The sequence below is a fragment of the Vanellus vanellus genome (assembly GCF_965231255.1).
Source record: "Vanellus vanellus genome assembly, chromosome: 1".
NCBI lineage: Eukaryota > Metazoa > Chordata > Aves > Charadriiformes > Charadriidae > Vanellus > Vanellus vanellus.
The window spans coordinates 58,356,779-58,383,199 of NC_138905.1; the positions used below are offsets into that span (position 1 = coordinate 58,356,779).

The 26,421-nt window shown below is 55.0% G+C and overlaps 3 protein-coding genes across 3 annotated transcripts in view; 1 reads left to right on the forward strand and 2 right to left on the reverse strand.

Moving 5' to 3' along the window:
* The window catches only part of GGA1 (golgi associated, gamma adaptin ear containing, ARF binding protein 1), a gene marked incomplete at its 5' end in the record, with an annotated part of 295,702 nt that overhangs the window by 10,136 nt on the left and 259,145 nt on the right, over positions 1-26,421 (reverse strand). The window lies entirely within an intron of this gene.
* Positions 2,245-15,522, forward strand: LGALS2 (galectin 2; the record flags this gene model as incomplete). Its single annotated transcript, XM_082492999.1, has 5 exons — positions 2,245-2,274; positions 2,447-2,500; positions 13,741-13,823; positions 14,115-14,274; positions 15,376-15,522. The coding sequence occupies 5 exons, from the start codon at positions 2,245-2,247 to the stop codon at positions 15,520-15,522; spliced, it is 474 nt and encodes a 157-aa protein (XP_082349125.1).
* CDC42EP1 (CDC42 effector protein 1) lies at positions 18,005-24,923 on the reverse strand. The gene is made up of 3 exons (XM_082487538.1): positions 24,775-24,923; positions 20,397-21,301; positions 18,005-19,383 (listed from the first exon to the last, which is right to left on the reverse strand). The coding sequence occupies exons 2-3, from the start codon at positions 20,836-20,838 to the stop codon at positions 18,593-18,595; spliced, it is 1,233 nt and encodes a 410-aa protein (XP_082343664.1). The 5' UTR covers positions 20,839-21,301; positions 24,775-24,923; the 3' UTR covers positions 18,005-18,592.

Sequence of the window (26,421 nt, forward strand, 5' to 3'; positions counted from 1 at the left end):
TGTTTGGTTTGGTTTTTCTTTTTTTGTCTTTTTAAATAATGCTGGTGAAAGGTGCCAACTTGATGACCTTTATGAAGCGTAGGCCTCTACCTGTTTGAAGAGTCCCCAGTGCACCTTATCAGCACTGGCGCTCGAAGTCGACTGCTGGGGCTTGCCCTGCAGGAGGAGCCTCTGCGATATGAGCACGGGTTATTCAGCATTAAAGTGTCTAATCCTTGAGACAGATGTCTGAGTCAGAGGGGTCCTGTGTTGCGTTACTCATTTACAGTGCTAAACCCGCAGATGGCAGGTGAGGGAACTGCCCTGATGTCACACCTAATGTCTTTTCCTTATGGATAGCCATTGTTTGTGGGGGGATTGTTTGGTCATTAAAAGGTACTTTTTGGCACTTGAATGTAGTTATTCTTTTTTTAACTGTTACTGCCTTGTATCACAAAGCCTTTTTTAAGTGCCTTTCATAGAAAATTGCCACATCCTTCCCTCTGCTGTGTTCAGGCACGTTTTACATGAGTTATTTTAATCTTATGAGTCAGCCTTGCCTGTCACTACTACCTTTTTGATTTTTCTGAGAATCCTTAAGTCATCTTTAGGAGACTGAGGCCTAGATACTGTTCTTCTAGGTCATGTACGATCTGTGTAGAAGGCATGCATCTCTTCTCTCCAACCCGCAAAGCAATGCCTCTGAAGGAGTGGGTTTTCACCCTGGTGCTTCACAGCACCCTTTTGCTCAGGTTTCGATCTGTCTGAGTCTGGAGGTTGTTTACTTTCCTCTCTTTGGCAACACCCAGTGGTTAGCAAGTCTAGGATGAATGGAAGGCTGCACCTCTTTTCAGCTGGCTGCAAACAATGGCGAGTGAACTCATGCATAACAGTCATGTCAGCAGTGGCCTTTCAAACCTTGCTATTACTTCCCATAGATTTCGGACTCTCTTTCCCCTTTGGTTACATCTGCTTTCCATATAACAAGGACCCTAAGTGCAACAAAAGAAGAGATCTGAGTCTGAATTTTGCCCCCTGTTAATAGTGGTTAGATGATACGTGAGGAAAAACCTTTCTCCTGTCCCTTGATTTATTTTTACCAACAGCTGGAATCCCAAAGTAGGTTTGGATGGAGTGAGATGCTGCTCCATGATGTAATTAACACCGCTCCAGAATGAAAGTGCTGGAACTATAATTAGCTCGTAGTTAGTTGCAGCGGAAAGTGATTACGTGCAAGCTGGAGGCCCGGATAGCTGGCGTGCCGGCAAAAGGAAAGCTTGTGCTGGCAGAGGGGTGTGGGATCCCAGGTTTGGCAGCCCCTGGAGCAGGCTGTCCCGCAGAGGGCAGCAGCAGGCAGGAGAGCTTCTGCCTGATCACCCTGGGCTTAGTAAACGCTCTACGCTGCCTCTGCAGTCTTGGTGGATCACAATACAGGCGAAGTCCCGCTCAGTGGGGAAGGGAAGGCGGCCTTGCAGGAGTGGCTGGGTTGCCTGGGAGAGGGTTTTTCCACCCACCGGGTTGTCTTCAGCCAGCCAGAACCGCCCCATTGCCCTTGCTCTGTCCCGACATTTGTTTGGTTTCTCTGCCTTGTGTGTTTATGTGAACCCTGCAATGTTTTTCAGATGCGCTTGTGTGCAGCAGCAAGAGCTTTTGTGTGCTTCCTGCTGGATCGTTGGCTCTGGCCCATGATGTGAGGTTCCCTTTCCCTTGTCATATTCCTCTTTGCTTGGCAAGGCATTCTGCCAAAGACCTTTCACTTTCCTGAAGCTCTATACTGCGGTCTTTTGTTCCCTTTCCTTATTTTCCTGCTCTGGCTGATTGCAGCAGCCAGTTCCTGGGTTTTTGGCTCAGTTTTACCTCTGCTACTTTCTCTTGGAACAAGGCTGGCAGCACCTCTCCTGACATCACCTCGGACCACGCACCTCTTACACAATCCTCTTGGATTTGCAGCCCTGTTATTCCCTGACCTTGGCTAATCTCCTTCCTTTTGCAATACTTCTGAGCACCTTTCCCAGTGGAGGGTTGCAATTAGAGAGGCAAGTATAGAGTTGCATACTTTTCTAGAGGGAGAGCAGGTTTTAGCTGCTTTAATCTAATAGGAAACATCTCCTTCCCTTTCATATGCAGCACTTTCTTGTGGTATGCAGTCATCCACCAGGATTGCTCCCTTCCATTTCTTTCAGCATTTCCCTTTTCGCTGTAGGAAGACCTGTCCCCGGTGATCAAAGGCATCCTACAACTACAGGAGCAGAATGAGGAAACAGGATGCTGGATAAGGGATCAGAAAACCTGCTGGCTAGATCTCTGCAATTAAACATGTCTTGGAGCAAGACTCAAGGAAATGCATATCTATGCTCGCTGCCTCAGTTTCCCTGGTTAGCATGGGGATAATTGCACTTGCTTCCTTTGGGGAATTGCCTTGACCTCTGTACACTAAATTTACTTTCCACATTAGTTCTGTCATTAGAGCAACTGGCTCAGCGAGACAAGTAAGCGAGAAAAGCAAATACCAGAGTTAGAGGTAAGCTGTGCATCTTGCTCCTTCCTTGTGTTCGAACCCTCCTTCCAGACTGGGCAACTCAGAAGGTGTCTTGATCCCTCAGCTGAGCGGGTGGCAGTGCCCTCCTGTCCAGGGTAGAGGGCTGCAGTGCCTCGTTACCTCCTGGGGAAGACTCAGATGGATTGGCTGTTGCAGATAGCATTCTCCTAAGAGAGTCTGGGACAACCAGGGGATGCACTGAGAAAACAGGAATGCTCTTGCTGCAGAGGAACAGTATTGGCAGCAGGCAAAGATGAAAGAAAACCGACAGGTCAGAAGCCCTAATCATAGCTGTAGCTTGGAGGGTGATTGGTTATGTATCTGGGTAAGCCAAAAACAGAAAAGGGAGAGGAAGACCTGCCAGGTTAGAAAGAGCTGCTTTTTGTGGGGCTGAAGCGAGTATCAAAGGCCCCAAGCCCGCAAGGGGGAGCCTCGATGAAGTCATTTGCTGCACTGCTGATGAGATCAGCTCTAGACTGGAACAGATCCACTATTGATACAGTGCACTCAGGATTCAGGTGTTGAGAGAGACACTTGAAAAGGTGAACAGATTCGCCTGTTCTCACTCTACTCCTGACTTGCTGTGTTATCACTAGCAGATGGAAGGGGCGTCATTAGAAAGCACAAGTATTGGGGGAAAATGGTTTAAGAGACTGGATTTTGCTGAGATACAGTTTGGCTCTAAAGAACAGCAGGAGGGAAAAGGAGAAGGAGAAAAATCTTATTGCAAAGGCATTTTTCACGGGCATCCAAGCATGATCTGTGCTGAGATCGGTGACATGAAACTAGGCATCCTGAAGCAAATGAGGGAGCCCAGCTGCGGCAAATCCCCAAGCCTGGATGATGAATACATCCCTGCATTGCGGCGACAACGAAGTGTGACTTAGCGAAGCATTTGCCAGCGATGTTTAGCACAGCAGCAGCCCAGGGAGCTCAGAGATGCAGCCGTGTGCAGCTTTTCTTTTACAACGCAGCCCAGGGAGGAGGCATTCCTGCTGCAGGGTGCCCTGGCGCTGAATTCACGTGCTCTCAGTTGTGTGGCTGGGTCAGGTTTGGCAGCTGGTGAGCTTGAATAGATAGGTTTTGGCCCGGGGTTTGAAAATCCCCCATTGCCAGCGATCCTGCTTTGGCTGCAGCTGCCTCAGATTCCCTAGGAAACTTCGTCGCTGGCTTAAGTCCGGGCAGCGAAACAGCAGGAGGAGGCAGTCCGGTGGCTCTCTCTCTCCAGCCTGGCAGCTTGGCCTCTGCCGCTTGGCACCGCAGCCAGCTTCAGTCCCATTTTTGGCAGCAGTGGTGGGGAGCAGCAGGGCGGAGTGAACCAAGTGCCAGGGCATGGTGGACGTGGGATTAGGAATAAAAAGAAAACTGCGACCCAGGAGGAGGAGGGAGACTCAGAGTCTGCATACGCAGATTTCCCGAGGGCGGACCTGGCCTTTCCTTGGCTCCTCTCTGGTCCCTCTGGCTTCGTCTGTCTTAGTAAATGCAACAGGAGCATGGCCAGGCCCGAGCGCTGCCTCGGGATGAAGGCTGATGCTATGTGATTGTTAGCACCCTCCCTGGCGTGGTTTTGGGCTGTGCCAGCTAGCAGTGCTGCAGCGCCCAGGCACGTCTCGGGGACAGGGCGGGCTGGGGACTGTTTCCAACAGAGCCTTGGTGTCGCCGAGCATTTAACCCTGTGGATGGGAGCTGTGCCCTACTTCTTGCTCTCGGGGTCAAGAGCGAAACAGCTACACCCTGTAAGCCCAGGTCCCTCTGAAGGCAAGCTTTTGAAGTGCACTCCCCTGCAGCCTGCATATTTACCCCGTAGTTTTCCACTTTTTCTCTCTCCCAAGATGGGGAAATGTCATGCAACAGGTTGTAGGCGAGTGTGTGGGGTGGGAGTGTGTGCGCCAGACTGAAACTGGGGAACTCTCTGTCTGCTGGGCATGGCTGAACACAGGGTTCTGACTCAGTGTCCTACACTGTGTGCTATGGATCATTGGCTACGTTTGACCTCCTGCCTTGTGGCGTGGGAGAGATGCTATGAGCAAATGTTGCCTGAATGCATGAGGTCATGGGGGTGTGGGGGCCAGCTCCTGGATGCAGGGGATCAGACAGGCCTTGGGTGCACAGACACATTGACTTTGCCCCTCTGACTCTGCTGCCTTGGGCAGGCAGAATGAGGAGCCCATCGTGTTGCCCACGGAGCACACACAACTCTGTCCTGTTTCCCCCTCCACCCCAAACTACATCAGGTTTGAGGACTCACTCAGGGAGCAGAATGGGAGCAAAGTGTCCCCCATTTAATGTGCTGCTGATGGACGAGTCTCCCAGCCAGGAGAAGGATCAGGCACACACCTCTGGGTGCATCCAAACAGCCTCTGCCTTGTCTCTGCTTGGAGGGGCTGTGTTCCAGCGGCACGCTGCTGTTCCCCTCAGCCCAGCGGGCATCTCAAAGGCAGTGTCCACGTTCTGGGTCTCACCACAATCATGCTGCACCTTTGCTGTCCACAATTTGCAGCCCAAGCTCCACTTCTCTGCAAAAGGAGAAGATGCTCCCAGCAGAGGCTGCTCCTCTTTCCACCTCCCTCCTTGCACAAAGCAGCTTTGCATCTTGAGTAGCTCGCTTGCCTGTAGCAGTGCTCTGGCTGAATTTCAGGAGGATGATGCGTGCTGGGAGTCAATGAGGTTAAAAGCAACAGTGTCGTGGCATGGCTTAGCCAGTGGGCTATGAGACCTCTTCCCTCCAGGCATCTTCTAGCTGTCTGCTGCTCCTGCAGCCAGCCAACTGCCTGCCAGTGTCCAGAGCGGGCGCTAGGCACTCTTCAGCTCATCCTGAGCTGGGTCCCTGGGGAGCTGCGTCTCTGCCGGAGCTGTTCAGGAAAGATTCCCACCCCTTTCCTAATGAGACCGAGTGAGTAATAGAGATGTTCCTCAGGGACGGTGTTGTAAGGAGTGCTACGTGCATGTTCGGGACCAGAGAGCAGGTCTCCACTAGCTTTTCCGTGCTGTTGTGCCGTAGACATTGATGCGTGTCCCATCTTGACAGAAGAGATAAGCTATCTGCGTGCTGATGGGAACTTGCCTGGCAGTTGCAGCCACCGGTCCTCCTCACATTGTTCTTATCAGATCTTCTGGCTCGGCAAGTTTGTTTGTTGCATGGTGAACTGCAATGTGTTAGGGGCTATTCAGCTTGGCATATGATAAGATTTGTCTGGTCTGAGTCGTGTTCAAAGCATTTAGTTTGTAATACCCTTTTCCCCTCTCGGAACCAAGCCTTCTCCGTCCAGGAATCTGACTGCAATTAAAGGTGGGTGTCAGCTTCCCTGCTGGGGGGCTCTTGAGGGGAGCAGCACAAAGAAACCAGGGGGCAGCCAGAGAGACACATCCAGGTTCTGGCCTGGGTGTGTTGCCAGTGGTGGGGAAAATGAGGACAGCAGAAAGAGGCATAAACTGGAAGGAAGGGAAAGAGAGCCAGAGAGAACAAACAGTGTAGCATAACCGCTGGGAATGCAAAATAAACATCCACTGTGGTCAAGTGAGGGCTTATGTACTACTGGCTACGTGGGATGGGTCAGAAACAGGAGCAGGGGCTCACAGGAGCAGTCCAGAGGAAGGACAGGGTGTCCATATGGGACTGGTTGGCAAAACAAGGTGTCCTCAAATGCACGGGGTGTCCCTTAGTCCCCAGTGTAGTGCTGGAAAGGGAGACAGGGTGTCCCAGCAAGGCAAAGCAGCTGCCACCTCATTCCCTGCAGTACCATGCAGAGATGAAATATCTCTGGACAGTGCCGTGACCCAGCAGGCTCAGGTGCTGGCTTTGAAAGCTCCTTCACCTGGTGGCAACTCTAAACAAGGCTGTGGCTGTAGCTCCTCACTGGGAACAAGTAATTTAGCACTCCTCATGCTGGTGAGAGTGGAGCTGGGACCTCTGCACTTTGGCTGTCCCTGGAGCTCCTGCAGCAGTTGCAGGTCAGGCTCCCTGTGGCTCGCTCTGAAGGTCCATGGGTTCATGTATTTCTGATGCCCTTCCATCTGGAAGGGTGGAGGAGGGGAAGAACAGGGAAAGTTGGTTGTCTGGTCTTTTCTTAGGTCTCCTTCATATGCCTGCAGTTCCCCTGCAGAAGCCCATTTCCCGCACTGTCAGTCATTTTGGGATTTGGATTCCCTTTTTTTGGCAGCTTTTCTTTCCAATTTCCATCTGGTTTGGTTTTTATCATTTCATTTTGCAAGGCCATCAAAGGGAGTTTGTTCATGCTGATTTTGGAGCAACAGATAGTTTTGACTTGACAACCCCTTCCTCGGCAGACCTCAGCCATGGCCTTAGATGCAGGGTGGGTCACCCTTCAGACCTTCTCAAAGCTGATGGGTGGTAAGGTGGCTTGCTGCTTCCCAGCGGAGATGAGGAGTACTTGGCTTTAGTGACATAAGCATGGGAGAACAGCCCTTTTTATTTTTGCTGTCCTTCTTTCCAGCCCATGAGCTGTTAATGCTTGTGGCTTTACAAAACTTGCTATTTCTCCCTTAGCATTTTTTTCTCTTTCTTTTTTTTTTTTCTTCTTCCCCAGTGGATGAGCCACCCTTGGCATCTTGCCTCGTGCGTGTGACTCAGACAGATTCTGCTTGTCTGAAGAATTCCTGCAAGTCCTCAGAGTTGTCCAACCCGCCTGGGCTCAGCACTGCAGCCTGTGAGAAATGCACTCAAAGGGAGTTGTGCAGTGCCAGCAGCCTTGTTCTCCTTGTGCGGGATGGACCACTGCATGCCAGGACTCGGCAGTCACTCTCGCTGCACGCCCTTGCTGTCCTGTGGGGTTGAATCCGGGATGGCTGCTCAGAGCTCAATGGAGGGAGGTCCCCGTGGACCTTTTGTGTATGGCGCAATGCTACATTTCTTTTTTGCTTATTCGAGTTCCAGCCAGCTGGCTTCACGCTGTCTTTGTTGTGGGAAATGGTCCCCTTGAAGTCAGGGGAGTTGGGCTTCGGGCATCTCGGAAGTTCCCTGGCTTCCACTGTTGGAAGGCTTCCGTTCATTTTGAATGTCTCTGGTTTTGGGACTTAATTGGACCCACCCAAGGGCTAATTTTTTTCAGAGGCAACAAATGCCTCAGTACCTCCTACTGATAGTAGATGGTGTGGTGAGAGGTCAGCATCTCTGATACTCAAGCTGCATTAGCCAGGGGAGCCCAGATTTCTATTAGCTTCTAGGACAGGTTTGCGAAGCTGGATGTTTTTATTTATTTATTTTTTAAAATCTGTCCACAGGATCTTTAAGATGAGAATCTAAACAAGAAGAGGGTTTTTTGGATGTGAACTTGGGTATCTGTGCCTTAATTTCCCCATGTGCAAGATGAGGTGGCTGCCATCTTCCTTAATGGTAAGATAAAGCTGTTGGAGATCTTAATCTTTTGGTGCAAGATGCAAGTGGAGCATAAGACCTCATGAAGCTGATCCTTGGTGGGGAGCTTTTTGGAAGATCTTTTTCCCATTAAGCTAATAATATCTCATCCAGCACTTCTGGGTAAAGCTGGGAGATCCCAAAAGTCCAGGAGAGGGGGAAGCCATGAGTCTTCTATACATCTTTTCTTTGCCAGTGGGGAAGCTTTCAACACAAGTGCATTTTTATCTCCAGACGTGTTTTTGAAAGCCTTTCCCACAACTCACATTCCTGGCATGTCCTCATGAAGGAAAGAATTAGAGAAATGAAGGCTGGAAACGGAACTGGGTGGCATGTAATCAGTTCTCTGACCTCCTTTCCCAACCCTCTGCCAGTTTGGATCATTCTCCTGCCCCTCAGGCAAGCTGGGGACCCATAAGACATGACTCATTTGGCTGCTTGAGTTGATGAAATGGCCCTGATGCCTTACGAGCCAGCTTCCTTGCATGTGAACTACCTTCCTCCCCTCTCTGTGCACAACTTGTACCACACAAAATTGTTGCCACAGACTTCAGAGCTGCTCAAGAAAGATGTCCCCTGCAAAGGTATAAGGACATAACTTGGCCCTGGAAATGGAAACCATCCATTAGAGTGCATTTGAGCTCTCATGGAGATGGGAGATGCCAGTCACTGTGACACCACTGCCTGTAGGGAGAGAGATGGAATCTGAGGCTACACCCCTTCCCTGGCTCTTCATCTGATCCACTGCTTGATGCAGGTTCCCTCCTTCCCTGCTGCCCCAAGCCCTGAAGAAAGGTGTTGGGATTTTTTCCACAGTTCAGCTCTTCAGCTAGCTTTGTCCTTCCTCCTCCTTATTCCCCACATCCTAAGGAAGAGAAATTGCACTCTACAGGTGAAGGGGAGTGATGCTGGTGGAGAGCCTACTGGACAATGATGGTCTGTAATCCCTTGCGCCCAGATTCAGAGCGTGGATACTATTTCCATATTTGACATAGAGGCTCCAGATGACATGCTGTCAGGGACCTGGGGCATGAAGGGTGGCAAGGGATTATAGCTCCAGTCTTTTGTTCCTTTCCATTTTAGTTGATCTGAATGTGGAGATTTCAATGCGGTTCCTAGAGGAACCATCCCACTCTGGTTAACCTCTTAGGTAGGAGGTTAGTGCTCATGGGCACTAGGTTCCTTGTGTTCATCACTGCCTTGGCTTCTCCTGCATCTTCCAGACAATCCTCTCCTGTACACACCCTGCAGATCCACAGACCTGCTTATCCAGTCTCCTGCTTACCTCAGTCTTTGGCTGAGGTAAGTACATTTTGTTCTCTCAGTCCTCCTCCGTTAGGAAGCTGGCTAGCTTTCAGAGCTTAGGGATCAGTTGGGTGAAGGTTGCAGCATTATCTGCTGAGAGCAAACCAACACCTCTTGACTAAAGGGGAAACCGGTCCTGTCAAACCCATCTGGGAATTTTTGTGACTGGCAGGTGGAGGACTGAGCAGCTCCATCTTCTTGGTCCTGTCCTGAGCCCTGGCCTCTGAAAATCCAGAGCTCGGCTTGAAGTCCGCCCCACAGCCCTCTAAGACAGGAGTCATTCCCCTCTAGGCCTTATAAAAGGGGGAAACCAAGGCAGAAACGTGGTTTAATTGCGACTGCCAGGAGGAACTGCAATCAGGGCCCAGATGAGGTCAGAGAACACAGTTTAAATCAGGTCACCACACGATATTTATTGTGTGTTTTTCTTTTTTCTTTACTCCCGCACTGAAATCCTTCCCCAGAGGCTATTCAAGGAAATAAATAGCCAGTGGAAAGGGACAATAGCTTGCTGTGGAGTACAAATTATATGAAGCAGTAGGAAATAATAGCAGAGTGAGCAGCTGCTACTCCGAGAAAGAATGCATGGTCGGTCTCTCCCGTTCCTTTTGCCTTGAGAGGACGCTGATGCCTGGTTCATGGCACAGGCTCCCTGGTGCTTTCAGTGCAAAATGGGACAGGCGCCTTTTCCCCTCTGCAGCATCCTCCTCTGCTTCCTTGGTGTCTAATTAGCGCGAAGCTGAAACCACAGCCTTCTGTGAGCATGCTAAGGGGATCTCTCGCCTCTTCTTGCAGATGTGGGGGCAGTGGCACATGCATCCTCACACCTGACGTGGCCACCTTGCTTTTCCCTCTCTCCCTCTTTCCTTCTGGGCTGAGCATCACATCTGTTGATGATCCATGTCACTCCTGCAAGGGACTGTTCATAGCTTATGTCATCTAGAGAGGAGGTGTTGGCTGCCCTCTCCTCTGAGCACCTTGGACTCTTCCTCAGAGCACCGTTGGGAGGGATGGTGGGGAGCATTTTGGTGTGCTGGTGTGGATTTTGGTGGCTGCCCCTGGCACAGAAGGCCCTGAGAAACCTCTCACAGCTGGGGTGGTTGGGCTACATTGGCCGGGAAGCAGGGAAGTCTGTGGGTTTCCTCAGGACTTCACACCTAGCTGGCTTATCTCCTGCCTGAATAAGAAAACAAAATAAATACCGCTGCCAGCAATGATGCTGCCGAGAATCTTGGCAGCCTTCTGGAGAGGGTGGCATTCAGTCTGTTCTTAACAGCTGTGTGGGTGCCCTGTGGTAGAGGTGGCAGCTCTGGGCTATGGTACACGAGGTGCTGCTGTCTGGAGCCACCCTGAGGGTCCTGAGATCCCATGGGTGCTCCTAGTGGCCTGAGATCTCCCCAGTACTAGAAGGAAGGTCGGGAACGACTATTAGCCTCAAAACCTACCTTATAGGACTGCTGTAAATGAAGCTGCCACGTTTCGTGTGGTGGAAGCACTCTGTAGAGCCCTGCCACCCTTCTGTCTGAAAGCCCACTTGGTTGTGTTGGTCTCTTTCTTCCCTAAAATATAGTGGGGGTTTTTGTTTTACTCATGCAAAATTGCAGGCCTACCTGCTCCCCATTGGAAGCTCAGCTTGCACCCAGGACACGGCCACCATCTTCTCACCAGTGAATGCTTGTTGGGTCTCTGCTGTTCCAAGGCACCCTCTGGGAACGCAGCAAAGCCTCCTCCGGTGCCAGCAGTGTGACCATGGGCATCCCACACCAGTACAGGCCAACTGCCCTCCAACCAGGATGAGCATCTATATGGGGCCCTGGAGAGGCACTCACAGGCAGGTACCCTATTATAGGATTGTCTCTCTGGGGGTGAGCGTTCCTGGATCCCTTGCACTGGTGGCTGCCAGCTTCCACAACCATTGTTTATATTTTCCTCACTGCACAGACCCTCCACCTCCTTTGCAGATGCCCTTTAGCCGGATTTCCTCTTTCTTTGGGATTTACGTTCCCATCATATCACTGTTTCCTCAGGCTTTCTGCTTTGCAGTGGCTGCAGGGAAGTACCAACCTGCCCCCCCTTCACCGTCCCTTCATCATCCCAATTGAAACCTCCAATTCCCCCCATCTTCTGGGGTTCGTAAAGTCTCAAACCCATCCTATGTGGGTAGCACATCCCCCTGCATGAGAGAGGCCATCTGCACAGGGCTGGTGTCTGACCATGTGGAGGCTCAGCTCTGCAGACGAAGGAAGTCGCCAGCGCTGGCAGAGTTGCTGCCTGGCTTCCCACTATTGTTCCCAGTGGCAAATAAAAGGGGGGTGAACGCCCCTGCTGAGCATTGTAGGAGGGGGGTTAATGTTATCTCGATATGATCTCACGGCCCCTCTCTGAGCAGCTCGTGCCTCTTTCCTGCCTGTCTTCCCTCCCTGCATGTTCTCACATCCGTGGTACTTGCAGCTCCGCACATAACTCTATGGTTGGTCTTCCCCGTCCCTCAGACACATGCTGCTCTCCCTCCTGGGCAGCCTCACGCTCCACTGATGGGATAGGTGGATAAATCCTGGTGAGAGCGATGTTTCTGTCTGCTCCACTCTGGCCTGTGTGGGAACTGGAGTGAAAGCTCCTCTACATTTTTGGTCTAGTTCCTGGGTCTTGTCTCTGCCGCGATGTTCCTGTGTCGCTTTGGCCAGCTGTGTAGGACAGGATTTTTCTGCCCAAGTTTAGGGTCTGTCTTGGGATGTGATCTCTTGAGCACTAGAATTGTTTGTTTCTCCCCGCTGGCTTAAAATAAGTTCAGGTAACTAACCCTGGTGGTGGCTATACAAGCAGTGTCTTTGTCCTGCCCTTGTCCCTGCAAAGGGACAACATGAGGTGCTGGAAAGAGAAACCTCTCATAGCCAGTGGGATGCTCCAGTATTTTGGGAGTGGGGGTCTGGGCTCTGCATTCTCTCTGGGAAGGCTGCAGGGGAGCAGGGTGGCATGAAGGTGTGTGTGGGTGGGACACAGCAGCGTGATGGGAAACAGACCCAATGCCAGAAACCACCATCCCCAGCACCTGCTCCTGCTGGCTCCACGCTTGGCCCGGGGAGGTTTCACCAACAGCTTGAGTGACCTCAACAGCAAACAAATTTCCCAAGCCTGCTGGGCTTTATGACCCCTGCTAATAGGAAACACCTCCGGGGAAGGAGTGCTTGTCAGCACTTACCTTTGCTTGCTTCAGGAGTTTTGGGGAAGGGCAGAAGCTGTCTTCCAGCTGGCTGTGCAGCAGCAGGATGACTGCACTCAGCTCTCTGCAGGGCTTGGGAGGGGGGCTGAGGGACCTCAAGTCTCCTGAGCCTTGGCCTCCCCCCCCTCTTACTTTCCCACTGGCTTCTAGAGTCTGGCAAAACACCACCAATTTGTTTAACCAAATCTGGGACAGGGTTTACTGACTTGTAGCTCTTACCTGGGAATAAGACAGCAGGGGTGATGTTCCTTTGTGAGGACAACATTCCTGTGTCTCAGGATCAGGGAGGATGGGGCTATTGAACCTGCTGGGCATGGCTCCTCAAACTAAAAGGTTTGGGTCTTGATGGAGCTTGGGTGGGAGGTTGCAGAGAGCTCCCATGGATTGTTAGTGCAATCCATGCAGCTGGGGCTGAATCTAGAGCCACGAAAAGGGAAGGAGCCGGGATGCTTTTTCTGGCCAAGCTGTTACATACAGAAAAGAAATGAACATGGTGGTCACACCTCTGTGTCCAGCTGGGGAGATGCTTGTCCTATGCAGTGGCTGGAGTAGCACCACCAAGGGCTGTGTGTGGTGGTCCCTTCACAGGGAGCCCACTGAGAAGGCTGGGAATTGGTTAAATCTCCTGAAGTCCCAAATGAGAGGAAATGTACATAGGGAAGCTGTTTCTTTGGATCAAAGTCTCCTGGCTTAACAGCAGTTGGTGGAGCCTTGTGGAGGTGGGCATGCTGTTAATGTGTAAGCCACAAGGAAGTGTAGGGATGTAAGGTCCTCTGTGTGAAGCATTTCTGAGCTAAACTGCTGGTGGCTCCCTGCCTGGTTACTTTGCTCTCTGAAGAAGATGGCTGCTGTAAGGGCTCCTGCTCCTGTTCTCTGTCACCCGGGGTCTGGTCTGCTCAGCAAGGCTGAGCAAGGGACCAGCAAGCTGCAGCCACCTCCGCTCTCATCACTTGCATTTCTTGGGCTGCGGGCAGTGCTGCCCACCGTACCCTGGATGGTGTCCCTCTGCTCTAACCCTCTTTGTACGTCTGCTCTCAAGCTCTCTGTTCCTTCTGCTGAGGACAAGCCTGTTTTCAGCTCCCTTCTCTCTCTGATGTCTTTTCTCGCTTGCTGGCATCACACGGCCCATTCTTCCCTCACTGAATGAGGAGCCCATGCAAGACCTCCAGCACGGAAGGTTTTAGGCCATGAGAGAAACACCAGCTGAGAGCAGTAGATGTTCTCCTGGCTGGGACACCTTCTCTGAGCAGCACCGTCTCACTTGCAGTGGCAGGGGAGGAATGGCTGAAGGAGCCCCCCAGACTATTTTTCTCTCTGCCTTAGGAAAAATTTGAAATCTTCAACCTGGATATGAAGACTGGGGACACCCTGAAGGTCAAGGGCAAGGTATCTGATGATGCTGATGGGTAAGTACAAATAAACCACCTTGACTTGCCAGGACTGAAGGTGGGCTGCAGAGGGAGGTGGTTTTCCAAGGTCGCCAGGTACAAAAAGCTTGAGCGCAGCTCAGTATGAGGGGAGCCCCTATGCCACCACTGTGCAAACCCTCTTGGTTCCTGAGCAGCATGAGGAAACAGGAGGCATTGAGCACCTGCAATGCTGATAGAAGAATTGGGTGCAGAGCCTTGTGTTGGATCTCAGGTCTTCCAAGACCCTGTCCTGCCTAAACAACTCATCTTCCTCCTGTTCACCCACAGCTTCAGCATCAATCTTGGCTGCAAGTCCTCAGATTTGGCACTTCACTTCAATCCCCGCTTCAATGAGTCTGTCATTGTCTGCAACTCCAGGTGCTCCAATGCCTGGCAGGCAGAGCATCGTGAGAACCACCTCTGTTTCTCCAAGGGCTCCACTGTCAAGGTGAAGGGGCTGTGCCAGCATGGGGTTGCAGGGTGTGTGTGTGGTGGGGAGAAGCCCCTCGTTAGAAGATTCCTGTACCCTAGTCCTCCCAGTCCCATCCGATGCCTCCTGCTCCCTCCCAATAGCCCCTCAGTCTCATCCTCTGGGGTTTTGGTCCTGATTGCCATTTCCACTCCTCCTTCAAAACCCCAGTGCTTCCTCTGGGAACTTTGCATGAGCCCTGTCTGTCTCAGCCTTTGTAAGTGCTTCCTGTCCCCCATACCTGCCCTCTGAGCACTCTGGGGGCACGTATGAGGGTAAAAGAGGTCTCCAAGAAGCAGGATCTTGCTGCTCTCTACCCGATTTCTCTCCCTAATTCCCTCCTATGCAAACACAGGCTTTAAGGCAACCCAGGGTTGGGAGCAACGTCCAAAAACCTCTCCCTTAGCTCTTCTGTCCTCACCACTCCTGGATCCATACTGCCAATCTGTCTTCCCTCTCCTCCTGTCAGGGATGCTGTCCTAATTGCCATCTCACTCTATCTGTTGTCCTGAGGTGTTAACAGGGCTGCATTTAGGAACAGTCCTATTCTTATTGCTGTGGAGAGGAAGCTTGTTTCCTCAGTCATGGCTGACTCTGGGGGAAGAGGTGGTGAGGTGATAGCTCTGGGGAACGATCCCTTTAATTTGTGACGATCAGCGATGCATTCTCATCCTGTCTGCTTGTGTGTGTTTAGCAGCGAAACTCCTTTTTCCAGGTCCTGGTGAGCTGCTGAGGGCATTGGGGTGTTGGGTTTATTCTGCCTTTTTCAGAGCAGATCTAAGCCAAGTGGTGTATAAAGACACACTTGCGTTTACCTGTTCTGAGTTAACAACTCGAGTAGCTGAAAGGGACCCAGGAGAAATCCTGCCCCCAGGTCATAGTCTAGATACCAGCTCAGACCCTTGATATCAACTGGTCATTTCCTGCATCACCCTCAGCTCAACCCCCAGCACCTTGCTTAAGGCTATCAGGACCAGGTCTGACCCTCATGTGTAACAATCAGGCCTTTCACCTGGATGCTCACCTCCTAATCTCCTCCTTGTCCCCAATTCCTGCCGTTCCTCCCCTCTCTTCTCCCAGATCACCATTGAACTGCTGTCAGACAAATTCCGGGTGAAACTACCAGATGGGCATGAAGTGGAGTTCCCTAACCGGCACTGCTACGACAAGATCAGCTACATGAGTGTCAAGGGAGGCTTCAGGGTCATCTCCTTCAAGCTGGACTGATGGACACTGCTTCCTTTCTAATAAAAACCCAAGCAGTGGAAGTCTGCTTGCTCCAGCTGCTCTGGGTTCTGTGAGATCTCTGGCTCTGTGGCTTTGTGTGAGACACCCACAAAGCCCAAGGCTTTTCCAGCAACAGGAAAGGAACCCTTGTTGGATGGAAATAGCTCTCAGATAACGCCAGGTGCTTTTCCAGGTCAGACCAGGATGGGGTGTGAAACAGATAGTATATAAGGGCAATACAGGCTATAGGTGGGGTTCAGAAGGAGGAGGACACTATGTGATTTCTTGGGGAATGGTTGTGTAATCTCTTCACAATGCACCATTTCTTCCTGCACCTGAGTTTTTGGGAGGTAGGGAAGGGAACAAAGACATTGATTGGGAAGGAGGGAAGGGAACAAAGGCATTGACGTGACTGATGTGGCATTTGGTGCCACAAAAGCGCATAATTAAATGTTAGGGTTGAGAACCTCAGGGCATGGGTTTGACAGGTTCCTCTTGGCTGCTCTTGAAGCCAGTGGGCAGGAGGAAGGGGTGCCTTGCCCTCCCACAGGAGCAGTACCATGGGGAGTGGTGGCACGGGAAGGGAACACAGGTGTGCCCCTGAGCCAGCATTCCTGCTATCGATAAGGAGTTGTCTCTTCCAACTTTCCCCCTTATCTCACCTCACTTATCTGCTGGCACATTCCAGCCGGGTTACCCATTACTCCGACATTTCCACACCTAACCCTACTCAGTGAAAGTGAGGCAGGAGAAGGCAGTGGGAAGGGAGGACAGGTTTGGGCTGGGTTACGTGGCACAGCACCTCCCAGTCTGTGTCCCTTGCACGGGACTACAGGCAATTAGTGCTGATTATCTGATGCCGCAGCTCTAATTAAAAAGTGTCTCGCCAGCCTTAATGAGACTAATGTATGACAGCAAACATCGGGGCACTTCAGGCTGGCTGGGAGGAGAGCAGAGCAGAAGAGCATCTTATGAGGAGCCTGGTCCAAGGCAAGGTGGCAGCGCCCCTGTCCATCCTCTCCACCTCCTCGCTGCCCAACCTGCAGGACTCGAAGCTACCTGAGTACATGGGCAGAAGATGTCTGGTGGGCTGGGAGGGCTGCAGCCAAACCAGCTTTGCTGGTCTGCTTCAGGCTGCAAATGAATTGTTGCCGGGCTGGAGAGGAAGCTTTGCACCCTCTGCCTGCTACGCAGGGCTGGGTGGGTAGGAGGTTGCTTTGTGTGTTAGCCATGGCGAGTGGCAAAGTACCAGGCTAGTTAATCCAGGATCCCAGAGGTGCTGGAAAATCCTGCTGAGAGTGCAGAGGATGGGATTTGGTGGCTGCAGCACCGACAGACATAGCAAGGAAGGTGATAAGGTTGCTGCAGCTGAGGGGAGGCACCAGAGGAGAAGTTAGTATCAAAACTGCTTTAATAAGGACAATAATAAGTGCATGGGATACAGAGTGGAGGCAGAAGGGATGTTCCACGAATGTGGGTCTTTGGTCTGGAGCTTGTGTTATGGTCTGGGAAGCAGAGGAGGAGGGGAGCTCATCCTGAGAGCCAGAGCGCCCACTTCGGAGGGTGCAGGGGTAATAAGGCTGATCTTGCTGGGTGCCAGTGGCCAGAGTTGGGGACTCCTTTGAAGCTGCTGCCTGCCCCAGCTTGCTGCTGCTGGATGGCACGAGGCAGCCACCCAGGCAGGCTGGGGGAGATGGGTTTGCCCATAACCTCAATGGCCTGACTGCGAGTGGCACACCCACGTACAACACGCGTGCACGCCAGAGCCTCTTTATTCTGCTCTGAAGCTCTCCCTGCCAGAAACAGCTGGTCATGCGGCGGGTGAGCTGTGTGGGAGCAGAGCCCTGCGGCCATGGCCCAGCATCTCCCCCTGCTGCACACCCCCTCCTGTCCTGGAGAACAAGGGGGTTCCTGTGAGGGTCCCTCCAGTGACCTCAGCTCCAGAGCATCTTGGCTCCACGCTGTGGCACAAAGATGCTTCTGTGAGGGCCAGTTTGCATGCAGGGCAGCGTGGGGGGCAGCTCGTTCCAGGGTGGCCGCGTCGCCCAGGGCTGCTCAGCGAGGGGTATTAGCCATCCTCCACGCATACTCCTGGGAAGGGGCATGCTGGAAGAAGGGGTGCAGGCGTGGGGAATGGGGAGAGGGAGCGAGGATAGAGATGAGGTGGCGCAGACCGAGCAGCTGCAGAGTGGGAGTCTTCTTGTTCTGAGGCGGGAGGAAAGGAAGGAATTTCTAGGGCCCGAACTGCAGAATTTGGTGACCTGACAACCTCGCCTCTGCCTCCAGCCAGCCAAGAAGTTTCTCCCCTCCCTGCTGCGAAGAGGCAGGGGTCAGAAAAGGAGCGGTCCTAAGTGACACTCAGCAGCAGGAGGCAAGCTGAATGATCCCTGTGATTATCTCTGTGCGTGCTGTCACCTCCTGAACGCTGAGCTTATGGCATTTTGGGGGGGGAGGGGAAAAGAGAAAGCTCAGCTCTGTGGGGTTTGCCTGCTGCTTGAGCCCCCAGCTGCCCTCCCCAGGTAGAGAGATGTGCCATACGGGAGGGTCTCACACCAGCTGGAGCCGGGGAGACCCCTCATCCCCTATGTGCCATAGCTGTTGGTGGGAATATCTCCAGGAGGGCACCCGTGCCAGCAGAGGGTGGCTGGGGGAGCTTCAGTGGGAGGACTGGGCATGTCCCCGGACATGCTGGCAGGGCCAGGCTGAGGGATGGGAGAGAGGGCACCGGGGAGAATGGGATGGGGTAGGAAGGGGTTTGGGGTTTCTTTGGCACATGGGAATGTCCCTTTGGTGTCTAATGGCACCGAGGCCGGGAAAGGGCTGTGATGCCTGGCGTTACAATGCACAGCCTTCACCTGGACCCCCGCAGTGGCCTGGCCCAGCCCCGGGGATCCCCCCGGGAGGTGGGCTCTCCTGCCACCCACTGCCCCCCAGTGCTCCCAGCTTGGCAAGGAGGTTGCCTGCTGGGTCCACCGGTGATGCTGGCGCCTGAGGGTGGGGGACAGGGAGGAGGGCGAAGACCACGGCACCAGTGCCTCTGGTGGGGGGCTGTGATGGGAGGGATGGCCGTTCACACCTTGACTTCATCATCTTCCTCATCATCAGCATACTCAAAGGAATTGCTGCACCCGCCCCGGGCACCAGCATACCCCTCCTGTGGGCTGGAGAGCTTGGCCTCCTCCTCCTCCTCTCCTTGGTTCCAGGTGGCCTCGGGGGACTGCCTGTCCCCTGTCACTTGCGACCGCCACGAGCTTCTGCTGGGGCTCTCCCACAGGGTCTGTGTCTGGGCCTGCCAGGGACCCTCCCCCTTCTCTGAGCTCCGTGGGGTGCTGGTCCCACCATAATGGCGGGCCAGGACCTGGGCTGCCCGGTCAAACTCTCCCGCCTCGATGGTGCAGTCATTCCAGTGCCCCTGCCACGGGGTCCCTCTAGGCACTGCCTCTGGCCCCGAAGCCCAGGCAGAGTCATCTCCAGCACCCCCGATGGCGTGTGCCTCTCCGTTGGCATGGACTGACAGTCCCGGCAGCGAGCTGGCCCCCGACAGGCTGCTCTGCCCAGAGCGGTCCCAGAAGCTGGACATTGCCTTGTCCTCTCCATGGGATGCACCCGATTTTGGAGGGGCCCCATCCTTGTTCCCCTCACCACACAGGAGGTCTTGGCCATCTTCTCCTGCCTCGCTCCCATTGGTTTCAGAGAAGCTTATCACCTGGAGGAGCTCGCTCATCAGGGAGGGTCCCAGGTCCAAGCGGAAGGAGAGCAGGGAGTCCGAGCGATTCAGCTCTTCTTCCCCAGGGAAGGCACCCTCTTGGGCCTTTTCCAAGCGGGGGACACGAGGGATGGTGCAAAACCCAGACTCCAGCCCTGCAAAGGCAGAAGAGATGCCTGGTGAGGGGGAGCACGGTTAGGTGGGAGGAAACCTGCCTTACAGCTGCAGAAGACAAGGGACACCGCCACTGAAGTGGGAAAGGTCACACTCCCATCAGAGGCACTGGCCTCTAAAGAACAGGCCAGTGTCTGTGTGGACATCTCCAAGGCCCAGAGTTACAGCAGAGGGTCTCCAGGTGGGCTCTGGGCATGGTAAGATGCTGGTGGGGGCTGAGCCAGGCAGATGGGACCAGGAGATGGCAGCATTGCCTCAGCTTGCCTTTCCCTCTGAGCCCAGCCACCTCCCCCGGTTGCTGCAGGCTCCCCGGATTCCCCCTTCCCCGAAACGCTCTGCTCCAGACTTCCCTGGGGAAAAGCTGAGCCACAGCCCAGTGCTGTGAAGCTGGAGAAGAGTCACTCAGCTGACCCGTCCTGTCCTTCCCCAAAGGTCCCTCCTGGACCCTGGCCAGCAGGGAGGGATCTGGGTCCAATGGAGAAGGGGATGGGGCAGATGGAGTCCCTTGAGGACCACATGGAGGTGGAGGGGTTGGGACGGGGTTGGGGTATCTGCATGGAGGTGGGGAAGGCCGTGCCATAGGTCCCCTTGACCTTGCTATCTTGGCGTGGGCATTGCCCCCCTGTCCCAGCACCCTCTTGGCTTCTTCAAGGAGGCTGCTGATGGGGAAGCCATAGGGCCGGGGGGAAATGGGGGGCACCCCCTTACAGACTGCTTCACACGGGTTGCCAGCTGTGTAGTGCTGTGGGGGGTGGGACAGGTGGAGAAGCCATCCCTGCCCCACTTTGGAGGGTACCCTGGGAGAAGACCCTCCAAGGGCAGGAGGAAAGACAACACTTGAAAGCAAGGTTAGGGTTATCTCCTCACAGGGACTTTTAAATATCCTGTCTCTGCTGAGAGCCTAAAGTCCCTCCATGAGGCACAGAGGAACGGAGAGGGGTTGCAGAGGATGTGCTGTGCCCGGATGCCTGCCCCTGCCCTGCGCTTCACTCACCATAGGCCTGGTGCGTTTTGGAGAAGCTGTTGGAGGCACTTTTGAAGGAGAACTTGCTGGTCAAGCCCCGGCCACTGCTGCCATCGTACATCCCCTCATTGAGCTGTGGCAGCGAGACGGCGTTCTTGATGATGGGCGAGATGGCTGGGGGGGCGGGCGATGCCCCCGCTTGGCCCCCACTGCCCCGGCTCCTCAGTGGCGTCCGGCGGACATGCCGCAGTGTCCGGGCGAAGAAGTTGTTGGCTTTGGCTGTGTCGGCCCCACCGTGGTTGCTGAGGAAGGAGGTGTCCCCGAAGACATCGCCCCCGCGCCCCACGTGCATGGTGTGCCGAAAGTCCCCCAGCGGCGGGCTGATCATGTCCGGTGTCAGCTCCGACTTCAGCCGCCGCTTCCCATGGGAGCCTGACACCCAGCTGAGCACTGGCAGCTTCCCCAGGCTCATGTTGCACCCCTCACTTCACCCCTGCCCCTGCAAAAGCCCCCAAAACCAGCCCTCGATGGGCTTCCAACGCTGGGGTGGTCTGTCACATCCCTGGCCTCCCCATGACTCCTGCTCCGATGCTCTCAAGGGAATGGCTCACGTCACCACCTTGGCTTTCAGCGGGTGGGAGCGGTGCCCGTCCCCCTGCTTCCTTGCACTATGTTGTGCTCATGGAATCACCCGTAGTGGGCACGTCCCCGGTGGTGAGGATGGTGACAGCGCAGAGGTGTCCTCAGGGGGTGTCTGTGGTCACCCCCGGTGCTGCGGTGGCCGCTGGAAGCTGCTTCTGGCCGTGGGTTTAGGGGTTAATCCACCGTCTTCTGCTGCCACTGGGTGAGCAGGAGCCGGTCACAGATGGGGCAGGGGGTGACGGGAGCTTGGGGTGGACTGGCAGGGTGAGCACCTCGGTCCCCTCGTTGGCCACCTAATCAAGACAACAGGAATGGTGAAGACCTCAGAGAGCATTTTCCCGACCATGCTGGCTGTATCCCCAGGACTGGCTGGGGAGGTTAAAGGCAATGGTGGGCAGGTTGCTACTGGCTGTCCCCCTCGCCTGACCCTCCTCTTGTGGAGGAAGAAAAAGGCTTTCCCCCCAAAACGCGTGCTTTCCCTCACTCCTCTGACCTCCCTTGGTGTGCCTCGGTTTCCCCTACCTGCAAAGCAGCTTTGCCAGACCCATGCTGCGACCTGGTACAAGGATTTCCCTCCCAGGCAGCACCTCCTCCCGGAGTGGTGCCCTGCCCGGCTGTCCGGGCTCCTGGGGCGAAAAACCTCTCCCTTCTTTTTGCTATTCAGATGAACCCTTGGGGAAAGGGTGAGGCCTAGGGACTGCGTGCTTCTCGAGGAGGAGGGGCAGCGGGGAGGGAAAAATGCAATATTTATATATTGGTTTGTTTGTCCTCCCCTGGCTGAGTCCCCAGGCGCTGAGCAGACACGTTGGAGCAGCAGGGAGCTGGGGGTGTGGGGAGGGCAGCTGCTTTGCTGGCAGGGGAAACTGAGGCATGCCAAGGGAGGTGATGGCTTGAGGTTGGAGGAGAAGGTGGGATGGGTCCCTGTACTCAGGCGGGTCCCAGAGGCACTGGAGTGCAGTGAGGAGACAGCGGCTGGGCACGCAATGGCAAGATGATGACCGCCCCGGTCAGTGGGGAGGACACTCAGATCAGCAGATCTGCCATGGGGGTGTATGGCGAGAGGTAGAAGGCGGGTTGGGGAAAGGAGAGGATTCGGGGAGCGGGGCACTTCAGAGCATCAGTGGTCTGGGTGCCCGCCTGGGGACATGTCTCTCCCTGGGCTCAGTCCCCGCTCAGGGGCCGGGGGACCAGAATGGAGCTGGGTCGTTCAGCTGGGCTGGTTGCAGAGGGCAGCATGCCAAAAGGCAATGCAGAAGCCTCACATCCCTCACTCCTGGCGTGCTGGGACCCCCATCACTGCATGGCTCTCCCCGCTGCTGCCCCCCTCCCTTGCCTGTCCCCAGGTCACCTCGGAGCAGGCAGGCGGTGCCAGGGAGGCAAATCCTCTGGCAAGGGGGAGCCCTGGGCATGGAGCTGCTCTCGTGGTTGGCTACACGTGTTTTTGCCTTGCCCTGGCCATGTTTGCTCACCCAGGGCCCCTCTTATCTACCAGGGGTTAATGCCTGGGGAAGGGAAAACAAACCTCCCTCGAGGTTCCCAGCACCATTGGCTGCCTTCTGGGGTGGCAGTGGCCGGTGGCAGCTGGGACAGTGGCAGGTTGGCTTCCTGCTGGCCCCAGCTCCCTGGCTCATGCTGCCCAGGTCTGCCTCCTGCTCATGGAGGCCGTGTGATGCTGCCTTGCAGCTGGGATGGGCCAGGCACATGGCAGATTTGGGGTGGGAGGACCACTGGGTGGGAGGAAAACCGGGGAGCAATTTCCCCTCTCTGGCAGAAGCCCACCCATAGGCACTGGGTCAGGGCTCTCCTGGGACACAAGGAAAGCCACCAAGGTGGTCCCTGCTGCACAATGGGGGTCTCGGGGCCCAAAGTGGGGCCTGTGCCCTTCAGCAGTGGTGACCACACGACATGGGGCACGTGTTGCACTGGACGGGGCTAATCTGAGGGGTGGACTCCCCACTGCCCACCCCTCCCCCCAGGTCCCCAGCACAGCATTGCAGCCCTGCAGACCCCTGCGGGGGACCAGGGTTTGCATCACCCCGGGGGTGAGATGGGGAGGCGAGGGAAAAGGGGATGCAGAAGAAGAGCATCCCCCTGCTCCCTGCGTGGAGAACTGGCAGCTGGCAGCCAGGAGGAGGAGTGTTTCCCTTTCCTTGTCCCTTGGCCACCATGGGGATGCAAGCCAGCACCTCCTGGCCCCTGGCTCTCCCTGCCTGCTGGCAGGCAGCAGGCGCTGGGAGAGGAGGGAGGGAGGGAGGAAGGGAGGGAGGGAAGCAGCTGGTGCCCAGCCCTACCTGGATGGCAGGTTTCTGGCAGGCCTGTTGGGCTTTCTCTCCCTCCAATCTCCCCCTTTTTCCTCCTTTCCTCTGCCCCTGGTGCGTCTCCCTGCCAGCTGTGCCCCTTTGAGCCCTCCCCTCTGCCCAAGCGGACTCCTCCATGCCAGGGCAACTCGTGATTCTACGGGCAAAGGTTGACCTGTGCGCTCTCCTTTCCTCCACTGGGCATGGGGGGACCCCCCGCATCTGGCCACCCGTCTGTCCTCCTGCCGCTTCCGTCTGGCAGCCCACCGTGTTCGCCAGCCCCCAGCACAACAAGTCCGCAGCCCATCCTGACCTCCCCTTCCCCGGCTCCCTCCTCACCTCCTCCGGGAAGTCTCCTGCCCTCAAAGACCCACCGCCAGCACCTCCTCCTCCTCCTCCTCCCAGCCTGGCCTCCCCTGTTTCCCCCCTGAGTTCAGCTGGTTTCCACTGGTTTTCCACTCGCCAGGAATGGCCAGAGCTGTTCTGCTTGCTGGGAAGAGCGGAAACCAGAAAGGGGGGGAAAATAATCCAGATGTCTAGTTGGCTGGAGCTGCTGAAAGCAGCCTCTTCCCTCCTCCTCCTCTTCTTACACCACCACCAGCCCCCCCCCCAAGGGGGACATACTCCAAAAGAGGGCGAGGAGATGTTTGGGGTGGTCTCAATAGGGGGAAGAACGGGTGGAAATGGCTGTGGGCAGCTGGGAATTCTTTCCCAGCCCTCCCAAGTGCCGAAAAACCTCCCTTTTCCCCAGAGGAAGGGAGGCAGAGGTTACCCCGTTGGGTCACTTTGTTCTGGGATGGGGAAAGCCGGCAGGGACAGGCTTTTGGGGAAGGGGGAAAGGGGCTCGGCTGACCACACTGGGCCTCTTCCAGCTTCCCTGGAGCAGTGCCGGGCAGTAGGCGGACAAGCCTGAGTTCAACTCCTGTGCCGCCGGCTGCTATATATATATAGTTATATCTCTCTGTCTAACAAGGGTATTTTTCCAAGCAGACACGCCAGGACGTGGAGGGAGACCGGGGCTCCGAAGGCGGGCAGTTTCCAGCCATCCTCTCCCTGCCCTCTTGCCCAAAAGTGCTCCCTTTCTTCCTCCAACCCCCCAAAATCGAGGTGCCTAAGAGCCTGTGGGGTTTTGAGGGGTACCCAGAGCAGGGGTGTGACGGGGGTGCCCCACTGCTTTCCCCTATCCTTGAGACCCCCTCCTCGCCCCCCTTCTCTCCTGCCCCCCCCCCCCCCCCCCCCCAGCCTGTCTCCCCTCTCCTTGCTCCCAATTTCCTTCCTCCCGGTTTCCTGTTGCATTCCTGCTTTCTTCTCCCTTTCTTTTTCACCATCCTCCTTGTCTCCATCGCCTTGCCACCCCTCCCGCTTCTCCCCTCTCCTACCACCCTCTCCACCCTTTTCCTTCTGCTCCTGACCCCCCCCCTCCCACCCCCAGCTCTCCACACAGAGGAATCAAAACTTTCAGGATTTACCTCTTCCGAATCAGGGGTATTATTTTTTTTGCTGTCCTTCAGTCGAAAAGTTGGGAGACGCTCCCCGTGGGCCCCCGTAACTTGCTCCGAGGGTTACCAGCTCTTCGTCCCGCAGCAGGGAGGGGAGAAAAGGGAGGCGTGTGCCCTCCCCCCCCTCTTTTCCCACGGCTGTCCCCCCAAGGCTGGCTCTCCCAGGCTGACGCCCCGATGCCACGGGGAGAGAGAGGGAGCGAAGCTGGCGGGGAGGGGACGTGGGAAGGAGGAGGGCGGGCTGGAGCCCCGCCGAGCCAATCCTCGCCTCGGCAAGGAGACCAGAGAAAATGAGATTTATTCCAACTATCCAGGACAGAAAACTTCAGGAACTTCTGTGCCGCTCCCCCCCCTTCCTCCCCGCTTCCCCAGTGCCATTTCCCGTCCTCCAGCATCAGCTGCCTCCTACTCCCGGGCGCCTGCTTCAATGAATCTGGGGGAAGGGGGAAGCCCAGGTCACCGGCTAACCTGTTTAGGGGAGCCTGGCCGAGGAGTGAAGGAAAGGAGTTTGCCCCCTGTGTGCGACGCCCTCATGTATCACACAGAATCATCCTGTCCTGTGTCAGAATGGAAGTCCCCCATGCCTGTGATGTAGTAGTGCCAACCAGGAATGGGGTCTGGGGGTGGGTAGTCATGCTGGGACCTGTGGGTAGCATTGGGTTGAGTGTTAGCAGGATAACAGCCTCCTCAAAGGCTGCATGGGCCCCATGGGCGTTATGGGGTCAGGACAAGAATTATGGGGACAGGAAAAGCATCATATCAGCGGCACAGCTTCAGACCACGGTGAGGGGATGGCATCGGGTAAACTCAAGGAGGTGCTCCTTTGTGGCACCAAGGAGAGTTTCTGCCCACATATGGGACACTGCATCCCTCTAGTATTGCGCTTTGTTGCTTTGTCCCTTGATGGTCACAGGGCAGAAGACCCTATCAGTGCCAATGAGGGGCAACCTGCTGGTGGGTACTGCATCACCAGTGGCATCAGTGACCCTCATGACCTCCAGGCAAGACTTGGTGGCTCTGCTGGGGAGCACTTGGCCAGGCAGAAGCACCTATTCAGGGCCCTGTGGAGGAGAAGGGAGGTGTCTCTGCTGGTGAAGGCAAGACGAGACTTGTTGGGGTTAAGCAGGGCCTGGCTGAAGGGATGACAAGATGTCTGCAGAGGAGATGTCAAAATGGAGCCTGGCCTCTCACTAGGCTCAGGTGACCCATGCTGGGGTGCCCGAGCAGGAGCACCTTCTTGCTCAGAGGTTTGCGAAGCAGCAGTAGGATTTTGCACCCTCGGCCTCAGGCTTCTCCTCTGTGAAATGGGATAGTTGGGTTTTCTGCCTTCTGTGGCGGTCTTCTCCATTAAGGATCAAGAGCACATGGACTATGCATTTTGGTAGTACTTCTAAGTGACTTTATGTCTTGGAGGGAGACGGGAGCTCAGGTCTGAGGTGGGGTGAGCTGTGCCACTAGCGAGGAAAGGAGGAAAAATTGTGACTTGCATCCTCCCTGCTTGCTGGAGGTATGGTAGGCATCTCTTCCTCCATGTCCCGCTCAGAAGAAGCCAACGGGGGTTGTGGGAGAGGAAGGAAAATACCCTTTCTTTGGGTCTCCTCCCTCTGCATGGCCTGA